At 35.3% G+C, this 11,737-nt stretch overlaps 1 protein-coding gene across 1 annotated transcript in view; it reads left to right on the forward strand.

Moving 5' to 3' along the window:
* Positions 1–8,283, forward strand: part of shroom4 (shroom family member 4) — a 143,012-nt gene extending 134,729 nt beyond the window's left edge. Inside the window, 1 exon segment of the mRNA XM_028815522.2 lies at positions 2,782–8,283. Within this exon segment, the coding sequence (XP_028671355.2) occupies positions 2,782–3,057 (276 nt within the window). The 3' untranslated portion in view covers positions 3,058–8,283.
* The last annotated feature ends 3,454 nt before the right edge of the window (positions 8,284–11,737 follow it).

An 11,737-nucleotide genomic window follows, 5' to 3' on the forward strand; every position in this document is an offset into this window, starting at 1 on the left:
ATTTTTATTGAAAAACTCAAATGTTACAAAAATTACATAATAATGACATGACCCAACAGATTCCTAATAAAACCTCCTCCCACCTCTGCACTGAAACAGAAAGAGCTTAGTGTCTTTAAGAACATTAGAGAGAAAATGTATTGGCACATAAATGAAATTAAACCAAAATCTTATTCTTGTTTGTGAAAGTTGTATTTTTCCCATAAAATGATAACAACAAAAGGATAATTATTCATTGTTACCACTGATGCCTCTAGCAATGTCAAGTTTAGGAAAGCAATTGATAACTAGCTAAGGAACTTTCATCTAGTGGTAATTAGGAATTTACTCGTAATAATTGAGGGAAACTTTTTTTTGAAAGAGACACAATGGAAGGTTAGACATACGGTATATAAGAGAATAACAGCAGAAGAGTGAGAGGACAGAAATGACTTAACACACTGCCATCATTTAGATCAATCCCAAAGCACATGCAAAAAAGGTGGTCAGGAGGTTAGACCCACAGCAAAATATATCTGAGGAGTTAAATAAAGGCATTGAATAATTTGTAATTGAGTATATTGATAATTGAGTTTTTGGAACATAATAAAATGAGAGTGAAGTTCAAATAAGAATGAAGTAAATTAAGATGTTCTACTCAAATACTGGAAAATTTGTAGATACAGAAAGTTTAACTAAATAATCGTAAAACGAAGAGAAAATGCCTTTTGAAAGTGAAGAGGAAGAAAACTGAAAAAAAACATTAACCAATATGTAGAAATTAAAAATGGGGACATCAGGAGCATGAATTTATAGTAGAAAAATAGAGAAGACAGGAAATTTTAATTTAAAATATAATGCCTGAAGCAAGCATAGGTCCAAAAATGGGGTGTAGAGGTTGCCTACTAAGAAAGAAAATACATTAACCCATTGCACCAGTTATAATCCAGGCATATCATTTTTCTGATTAGCAACATATTTGATAATTGTGGCAAAATGGGATTTGCAGAATGTCACGGAAGAAGTGCCAAATAAAAAAAAAAAAAAAAAAGAAACTGGAAAAAGATCATGGCACCTGTTACAAATGGAAGCCATAATTGTTATGAGAAAACGTTAAACTAAAATTTTAAAGGTCTGGGGTCAAAGGCCCATTGGTATTATTGAAGATAGGAAAGGGTAAGACCAAAGCCACTTTTGAATGAGATAGTATGGCATATGTGAGACTTAGCCTTATGCACTTCCAGATAAATTTGAAAACTAAAGATTTAATTTTGGGCCAGAATAATAAATGAGGCAAGAGAGGAGTTATGGTGTTACTGAAATTGATACACAAGGTAATGTTCATTTTAATGCTGGCTGGATGATCTGTAAAAGAAATTCACAGAATTATTTACTGTATTTCTTTCAAGCCGATAACTGGGGGATACTATGGAGTTTAAGTTGTGGAAGAGTTTGATGTCTAAATAACTAAAATGTAACATAGTGTTGGTGTTTGGGGAAGATGTGCTGGTTTAAATAAATTATTTAGAGGGAGAAAGACAGACTTAGAGCAGTAGTTCTCTTGATTGCTTTGATAGCTTCCTAAAAAAAGAATGAACTGTAACCCGAGTTGTAATTGATTGAAATAAATCATTGTAACATGGTTTTCAGTTTGGTGCAAACCTGCAAGTTATTTAGTAGGGAGTTGTACTAAAGTGTCACTTTGGGGTGTGCATTGGGAATTAAAGCAAAGTTTTCATTATTAGAGCTATGAACAGAAATAGCTGATAGTGGCATCAAGTAATTTGTGTTTTAAATTATGTAAAATAAGGATATATCCTATCCAAGAGAAGGGAGATAGATTTATAGTGATTGGGGAAATGAGATAAATTACCTGGAAAAAGGTTTAAGCAAGTAAAAGCAGTCACCTAGCTAGAGATCGACATAGAACTACTGCAGGGCCTTGTTAACTGCTAATTTGCTGAAGGATAGTGAGGTACTGAAGCAATCTATATTGCAATCTAAAACAGATTTAGTATTGATGCAAAGACAAAATCCAAAGCTGGGAAAGTTAAGCAATGTATGTAGTGAGGAGGAATAAAATGTAAGAATAGAAAAAGTGGATGTGCATAAGGATCCAATCATCAGTAGCCCTGTCGAGTATTTTAAACTTTAAGTTTTCATCTTATCAAGATGACAGTGCCACAGGGTTTGTTAGATGAAGAAAAGATGTAGCCAGCTGGTAGTGTTTATTTATTTTCTTTAGGTAAGATTCCTGAGGGAGAGCAACATCAGCTTTATTATGGTGTAAACTGGAGTGTCTGAACAACAGGCATTCCAGGAGGTAACGTTTAGATCAGTCATGAAGAAGCTGGAATAACTGACAAAAAAAGGAAAACTGTACTAATTCACTTACATGCCAAAACCTGTTTCAAGGCAGAACCTCCTCCCTACCACTATCCTAAAATAAGCCCCATACTAAACTCATCCCATTTCCATTTAATACAACTAATATGAAAACAGTATAAACAGAATAGTGTCGGCTAAAAACTACAGAGGATTATTTTGAGCAAATTTGAATAAACACATAAATGTTTTGTGATGCATTGAGAGTCTTCACATGTTCTCTATTGTATTGTTTTATCTACAATATAAATCTGTGCAAAACATAGCTTTAGTGCTTATTCTGCTTGACTTTTGGTTTTCTGCAATGTTTCGTGATTTTTCATTATAAATAAATATACCTTTGATGGTACTCAAAAAATAATTTATTAGGTTATTATGAACTTAATTGTATGTGTTGATTTTATCTGCTTTATTCAGCTGGCCTTGATGGAAAAGAAGAAACAGCTTTCAGAACAACTGCGGGAAGCCAAGGAGCTGAAAGAACATGTAGACAATAGAGAGAGGATGGTTTATGAAGTGCTTTCACGCTATCTCAGCAAAGAGCAGCTTCAGGACTACAAGCACTTTGTCAAAATGAAGACCGCTCTACTCATTGAACAGAGGGAACTGGAGGATAAGATTAAATTGGGTGAAGAGCAGCTCAGGTGCCTGCAGGAAAGCATGGGCATTGGATTGGGATTAAGACACTACTGAATTTGTTTTCTCTGGAAATATATGCAGTATCTCACATCTACACATGCAGGTTTCTAAATGTAAAAACTGGAGTTTTGTGCTAATCTCATTTACAGAGGTTCATACGTTTCTAGACACTTTAAAATATTTGAAAATGATCTAAAGTACATCTCAGTTTTGTTCTCATTCTTACTATACAATAATAAATAAGGGAATGTCAGCCTGCAGACTTGCTGAAACTTGCAAAAACTGCTTTGAAATATACATATACTGGAATATTAGATTTTATAAATACGTATCAGGGACAGACATCAGGTGGTTATAACACTAATTCAGGTTTAATACTGGATTATATCTTTTGTTAGGTTTTTTTTATTAATTTAAGATTTGCAGTCCAAATAAAACCACAGCAGAATTCTTCTGTTTTCTGTATTTCTACTGAATGCTTCCAGATATCATTGTAAAAAAATCAATGATTTTTGAAGTGTAGAAATAGATATAGGTAGCTTTTGACATTTGACATGGTCAGGGCCTCTACATACCCTTCTGGCTAATCCATGCCCACTCTACTGAGCTGCACCTAATGAAAAGGTTGAAAATCAGAGTCTCAGTTCTTACATTATGGTATTCAGAAACCACAGTACTTTTATGTTCAGGTTGTAAACAGTATTTACAGGCTTCTATGCTTTTGCAAGTGTTGTTTTGTTGATGTTTCTATGCAGCAGACCAAGCGCCTTCATTCCATTATTTTTCTGTTTTTCTCTCTGAACTTGTAGATAAAGGTAGGACTATTAGTCTGTCTGTTTGTTACAGTCTGCATACTAACCAAAAGAAGCATTCTTTGCAACATTTGTTTTTATAACTGTGCTTTACAATATTCAACATCTATTAATTTTCTGTGTAAAGGAATAATATACTGTACATGCCCAGAACTCATTCAGATTATTTTTATTTATATTTAAAACTAAAAGTAATATGCTGTTCTGTAATTTACATAAAGACAACTATATCAAAAATATATTACACACATTAATCTGGCATTCTGTTTCTTAAGATATTGGCTACATTTAAAATAATGTTACTACCTTTTGTTTTGCACAGAGCACCCAGTCCCCAATAAATATAAAACCTAAAATGTACTTTTCCAGATGTCTTGCAAGTGCAAAAGTCATACAGTGTGTTTTAGTGTTGTGGTGTATATCATAGAACAGTCTGTTAAGTTTCCTTAGCATCTCGTCTTTATTATTTGAAGTTACGTTTTCTGGCTGACATGTAAGTACTGATCTATACCTCTGTTCTCTTTTAACTGTTACACTCTCCATGCTCCAGCTGGCACACAGATAAACCTGGCAAAGGCTGTTGCTGCTGCCACTGTGACCATTTAGTTAAATTAAGCCCATATTTAACATTTCTTGAGAAGTTAAATTACTAATAAGTATATGCAGCAAATTTTAATTATTGTGTTGTAGATAGCTTAGTAATAAAAAGGGTCTTTGTTAGTTGTGCCAAAGATACAAGTTAATTTAAAGTATAATAATTAAGATGACATCTTTAACTTCTTTGGTGCTGCAGATGTACTTATTGTAGTACAAATGTGCTTTCATAGTACACTACTATGGTTCTCCTAGATAACTTATAAGCCAAAGTGAATATTCCAAGTAATTCTTGTATGCTTAGAATGAAAAGGCTGTTATAAACTACATAATCTTTTACGTTTATTTTGAATATTTTACTAGTTAAGCAAAACTGACATCATGATGGAATGTTTTCTTGGAAAAAATGAAGATGCAGCTGAATAATTACTAAAATACTGCAGACATGTAGGTACCTTTGTACAGAAAATAATTGTGTTTTTTGTAATTTTAATTGTGTTAATTTTGAAATATATTCATATTATTCTGTGGAACTATAATTTAACATGCAAACGTTTTAAAGTAAATTAATAACAGTGTTGCTTGTTTGTTTATTGCTCTGATATCATCAGTTGTAATTTATTTTCTGTTACTAGTTTGGCTAAAGAGTGGCCTTTTTTCCCCATTACTGGTGCCTATTTTGTTCATTAGAGTTTTCAATCCATGTAGTCGCTTGCCATATATGCATATTAAAGTAGGCTGTTATTTGGCATTAGTTAAATGGGCCCCACAATAGTTCTCTGGTTTATTTTTGAATTATTAAATGTTTACACTGATAAACTAAATAAGTTAAAGCTAAAGCGATTCTCTGGAATGCACATTTGGCATAATGTCATGCTCGTATATTGCTTCTTAATAGTTAATCATTCATTGCAGTAGGAGTACTTGCCTTTACATTCTTATAACAACTGGCAGCATGTCATAGAAAACGAGAATCCGATTATTAAAATAACATAACAGTAATAACCTCAGTCAAGATTCTTTTGTGAAAGTATAGCTTCTTGTTTTTGTAATGAATGATTGTTAGTAAAATAACATTTTCAGCGCACTTTATTGCATTACACCATTTAATTGACTGAGTTTTTTTTTTTTTTTTTTTACCTCTTTTGCTAAAATACTTCTAGTGTGTAAAAGTTTTTTTGTTACTTATATTATCTCTTGTCTATTCGTACAGTAACTCAACATATTTACCAGAAAATCAAGGTAGAATTTTTGAATTCCCTTTCAGACTTGATTGTGAAAAAGAATAACATTCATCCAAAGCTTAAAGGATAAGTTTAGTATTTTTCAAATAAACAGTTTCTTCACAAGCATGCTATATATACATTTGCCACAGAAAATTGTGTTCTAAAGTTAAGTGTTTACAATAAATTTTCAAAAATATCTTGCTGTCACTGGCATTTTACAATGGAGGCTAACAGGACATTACCGGAAAATAAGAGCTTAACAACGTATCGTATGTGTGTAAGACAGTTGTCGAGTACTGATCCACTCCTTGTGAATACACACACATTGTAGTATAGTTTGTCATTTTTGAACAAGAAAATACCAATATTATGACAATAATACTGAGCCATTTTAAAAGAAGACCAGTTGTCCACCCCATCTCAGCGTTTGTCTTCTTTCACAGTAATCTTTCACTACCACCAAGGGGCTGTCATTTCCTTTTGAATGACCAAATCAGAGTATTCTTTTTGTGCCACATGGTTGGTTCTGTATTTATCTAAGAACTCACACAAGTAATTAGAAAACATATTCTTACCACAAGAAAAGTAGTACCAGGAATATACAATAAAATGATTATTTTCAGATCCCTTTTGTTGTCACAGACATGTGTTGGAAACATGGAAAGCATGTTTTCTTATATCCATACTTTTGCTAATTCATCTGTGTTTTTAAGCTTTTATTTTCCAGATGGTGCAAAGTGGCACATTAGTCTAGTCTTGTAAAGCACCAGTGAGGGCAAGATATTATTTAAATTTATTGAAAATATTTTAACTTCAGAGTACAATTTTGTACGGCAAATGCATATACTATGCAAGGAAATAATTATGACCTGAAGAATACAAAACTTATCCTTTAAAATGGCACTTTGCTTTTTTTCCTGATTTACCTACAAGGGAAAAAAATAAGTGGCTCATCAGTTTACATAGCATGGCAAATTGTACAAAATTCTTTTACAAAAACATTAAACACAATATTGTAAATATCTTTTATGTTCTCAATGCTTCTTGCACGTTTCAAGAGTTGAAGATTCTTGAGTAGAATTTTCTTCATTTTTTCAGTAAAGGAAATTCCCCATATTATCAGAAACGTGACTTAGCCAAGTGTGCTACAATTTAAATGTGTGTTAAATGTTTTAGGTGTTCTAAAGCAAGGGAAAGAAATCTAATTCTTGAAGTGGCTGAAAGTTTTTATTGAAGCCAGTTTTTATTCAGTGGCTCATTCTTGCTTTGTATAATTCATTTACTTACATTTTTTTCTTGTCAGAAATTCCAGGTAATGAAAAACGTTTGCCCATATTTTTAATGCACCACTACAGTAAGGTCATATTTTCTGTCTATTTGGAAGTGACTGTTGATTTCCATCATTTTGGGCAATCCTGCTGTATGTTTTCACTTGACTAATCCCATTGACTTTGGCTATATATCTGATGCTGTGTTGGGGGAAAATAAATAACTGACACGGTTTATTGATCAGCATAAGTCAGTCAGTACCCAAAATATGAGCCAAAATACAGTTGTGATTTTTCTGGGGGGAAAAATGCTTAAAGTGTGTGTATTTTATATATATATATATATATGTATAAACACTACTTGGACTGATGCCTTGCAAGGTTCAGCTTCTTGTGACTCTGTATTGGAATAAACCAATTTAGAAGACAGATGGACAGAAAGACCAATCTGTCTTAAAAAGAGGAAAAGACATACAGCTTAGTATTCTCAATGATGAAATCTCAAAAAGGAAGCAAAATTAGATTTTAAATAAAAGCGGAGTAGAAATAAAACATGCTGCCACTGGTACCCCGTCTCTGTCTATTTTTAAATGTGTAGAATATTTCATATGCAACATGCCAAGCAGTTACTACTCCTGAAAACACTACAAAAGGATACGATATGTTGTGCTAACTTGACAACTCACATAAGAAACTACAACCCAGATAATAAAGGCTGACTCCCCCCATGTTAGTCCTTGAATAGCATCTAACATACAGCTAGCAACACCAATGAACAATTTCTATGTTTTTTTAATTGGCTTGACTCTTTTATTTATACATGTTATGTTGTTGTCTGAGCCTGTCAGGGAACCATTTTAGAGTTTTTCTCCTTTTTATATTGCTTGTATACCAAGCACAACTAGATAATTTTAAAAAAGCAATTTATAGACAATCAAGGTTTTTTTATATATAACTGCTTTGTTTTGGATCTTTCCAACTGAAGTCATTTCATGACCCTGTCTTGCATTCCAATTAAAATTGCACATTTTACAAATATAATTGCATATTCATAGTTTTTATTTTTAGAAGTGCAGAAGCCTCCTTCATTTTTTTTTACTAATATATACTATTATGCAATATAATGTACTATTTTAAAATGTTTGGTTCAAGAAAATCCAAAGGTAATATTTCACATTCCTATATAGCAATACATACAAATGCCAAAGTTGTATTTAAAATTAATTTTATTAGTGTCACCTTTTTGTATTAAAAAGTTGTAGAAAATGTAAATATGTACAACTGTTATTGCAATATAAATGATGCTTATAATCTGAGTTGTTTAAATTTGCTTTTTTTTTTTTCTAAAAAAAATTTCTTGCTCAATAAAGCATGATTGTTAGTAAATGTGGCTTTTTAATGTTTACTTGGGTGGAAATAGAAGTTATTATGAATGAGAATACACTGAGGGTTTTATTTATATTTGCCAAACTGGTATAAAATAAAACAGGGATGAAGTAATGAATAGTTACGTAGCATCAAACATGAGCAGTAGTAGAACAACAGTACAGTACTGAAAATAAATGACTAAATGTAGGAGATAATGTAGCCCAGCAGAGGGCACCAGAGCTTGCCATATACCAATGACAGGTACATTTTTACATTTCTCTGTAGTACTAGGGTGTTGTACCGTGTTAGCCATTATGAATGTAGAGAAAAGCCAAGCAAAATGACACCTTTTATTGGCTAACTAAAAAGATTACAATATGCAAGCTTTCGAGGCAACTCAGGCCCCTTCTTCAGGCAGATGTAATCCTGAGCCTGAGTTGCCTCGAAAGCTTGCATATTGTAATCTTTTTAGTTAGCCAATAAAAGGTGTCATTTTGCTTGGCTTTTCTCTACATTTCTCTTTATTTGTATACATACAGTGCATCCGGAAAGTATTCACAGCGCATCACTTTTTCCACATTTTGTTATGTTACAGCCTTATTCCAAAATGGATTCAATTCTTTTTTTTTCTCAGAATTCTACACACAACACCCCATAATGACAATGTGAGAAAAGTTTACTTGAGAATTTTGCAAATTTATTAAAAATAAAAAAATTGAGAAAGCACATGTACATAAGTATTCACAGCCTTTGCTCAATACTTTGTCGATGCACCTTTGACAGCAATTACAGTCTCAAGTCTTTTTGAATATGATGCCACAAGCTTGGCACACCTATCCTTGGCCAGTTTCGCCCATTCCTCTTTGCAGCACCACTCAGGCTCCATCAGGTTGGATGGGAAGCGTCGATGCACAGCCATTTTAAGATCTCTCCAGAGATGTTCAATCGGATTCAAGTCTGGGCTCTGGCTGGGCCACTCAAGGACATTCATAGAGTTGTCCTGAAACCACTCCTTTGATATCTTGGCTGTGTGCTTAGGGTGGTTGTCCTGCTGAAAGATGAACCGTCGCCCCAGTCTGAGGTCACGAGCGCTCTGGAGCTGGTTTTCATCCAGGATGTCTCTGTACATTGCTGCAGTCATCTTTCCCTTTATCCTGACTGGTCTCCCAGTCCCTGCCGCGGAAAAACATCCCCACAGCATGATGCTGCCACCACCATGCTTCACTGTAGGGATGGTATTGGCCTGGTGATGAGCGGTGCGTGGTTTCCTCCAAACGTGACGCCTGGCATTCACACCAAAGAGTTCAATCTTTGTCTCATCAGACCAGAGAATTTTCTTTCTCATGGTGTGTGAGTCCTTCAGGTGCCTTTTGGCAAACTCCAGGTGGGCTGCCATGTGCCTTTTACTAAGAAGTGGCTTCCGTCTGGCCACTCTACCATACAGGCCTGATTGGTGGATTGCTGCAGAGATGGTTGTCCTTCTGGAAGGTTCTCCTCTCTCCACAGAGGACATCTGGAGCTCTGCCAGAGTGACCATCAGGTTCTTGGTCACCTCCCTGACTAAGGCCCTTCTCCCCCGATCGCTCTGTTTAGATAGCTGGCCAGCTCTAGGAAGAGTCCTGGTGGTTTTGAACTTCTTCCACTTACGGATGATGGAGGCCACTGTGCTCATTGGGACCTTCAAAGCAGCAGAAATTTTTCTGTAACCTTCCCCAGATATGTGCCTCGAGACAATCCTGTCTCGGAGGTCTACAGACAATTCCTTTGACTTCATGCTTGGTTTGTGCTCTGACATGAACTGTCAACTGTGGGACCTTATATAGACAGGTGTGTGCCTTTCCAAATCATGTCCAATTAACTGAATTTACCACAGGTGGACTCCAATTAAGCTGCAGAAACATCTCAAGGATGATCAGGGGAAACAGGATGCACCTGAGCTCAATTTTGAGCTTCATGGCAAAGGCTGTGAATACTTATGTACATGTGCTTTCTCAATTTTTTTATTTTTAATAAATTTGCAAAAATCTCAAGTAAACTTTTTTCATGTTGTCATTATGGGGTGTTGTGTGTAGAATTCTGAGGAAAAAAATGAATTTAATCCATTTTGGAATAAGGCTGTAACATAACAAAATGTGGAAAAAGTGATGCACTGTGAATACTTTCCGGATGCACTGTATAATACATGAAAGTAAGGAAAGTGGGAGGTTGCAGCTGATTTACCTGTTGAAAGACACTGCCAATTTGTATAGCATTGCTCACATTAGTCTGGCTTGTTACACTACATAAACCACAAACTCATTATTTAATAAAACTATGACAATGAAAGTGACAGCCCAGTAAATCAAGAAAATTCAGGTGTACTTGTGCTTTTCACTGTCACATCACAATTGAGGTAATAGCACGTCTAAGTTAGTGTGCCCTGAAGTGGAATGGTGCCCCTTCCTGTTGCTGATTTTGGCTCTGACCACCCTACACTCTAAATTGGGTTACATGTGTTCAGTATTTGGATGGATTCTAAGGGTAGTGAGACAGGGATATCCTTACAGTTTTTATAAGGTGACCCATTCACCCATCCTTACATCTTAAGCCTACTTATTTAGAGCAGGGTTATGGGGAAGCTGGAACCTATCCCAGCATGCATCATCTCAAGGCAGGAACAATTCCTGGGCAGGGTACACACACATACACTTCAATCCATCTAACCTGTAGGTTTTTAGACTCTGGGAGGAAACCCATGCAGGATGCACCTCGAACTTGAATCCCAGACCCCTAGTTGCATGGCAGCAGCGCTACCAGAGTGGCAACATACCACCCATACAAGGGGATTTAAGGAGATTTTCCGCACACAGAGAAACCATGATTTAACCTAAATATAGGTCACTAAAATTATTCTAATTTGGTAATTTTGTTGGGCAACTGGTAAACCTTACCAAAACTAGATTAGAGCATTTCAGCTCTTTTGTAATCTTACTTTGCACTATACATGCAATGACTGTTTTTTTTTTTTTTTTACATTATTGTAATACTAGGGGGTTCGCTGCCTGCTTGCATCACACACCAAACCCCCCGGCCTGCACTACGTGCCAGCCACTTCGCGTCTCTGCCACTCGTGTTGTGAAAAGGGGAGCTGAACACACCCCAAGGAGACGCAGTCGCTCTTCTGAAACCCCCTCTTAAACGGTGATACAATGGGAAAGAAATCGGGGGGTTTTTTTTTTGTTTTTTTTTTTTAACCTCCTCTTTGCTCGATCGGCTGCTGGCTTACTGCTGAATCTGCATCTTGTGCGGCGCTTCAAACATTTAAAAGCCTGTACAGCAGCTGTCCTACTCTTTGTCTTTTATTTCCGGCGTGGTTAAATCTCTTGGCACAAAGTCTCGTCTCGCGGGACGTGTGTTCTTTATATTTTTTTGGTTTATAATTTAAAAACGGAGTAAGAATCTGAAAATCTAACATCACATTAAAGTT

Source organism: Erpetoichthys calabaricus, chromosome 12 (assembly GCF_900747795.2).
Source record: "Erpetoichthys calabaricus chromosome 12, fErpCal1.3, whole genome shotgun sequence".
Classification (NCBI taxonomy): domain Eukaryota; kingdom Metazoa; phylum Chordata; class Cladistia; order Polypteriformes; family Polypteridae; genus Erpetoichthys; species Erpetoichthys calabaricus.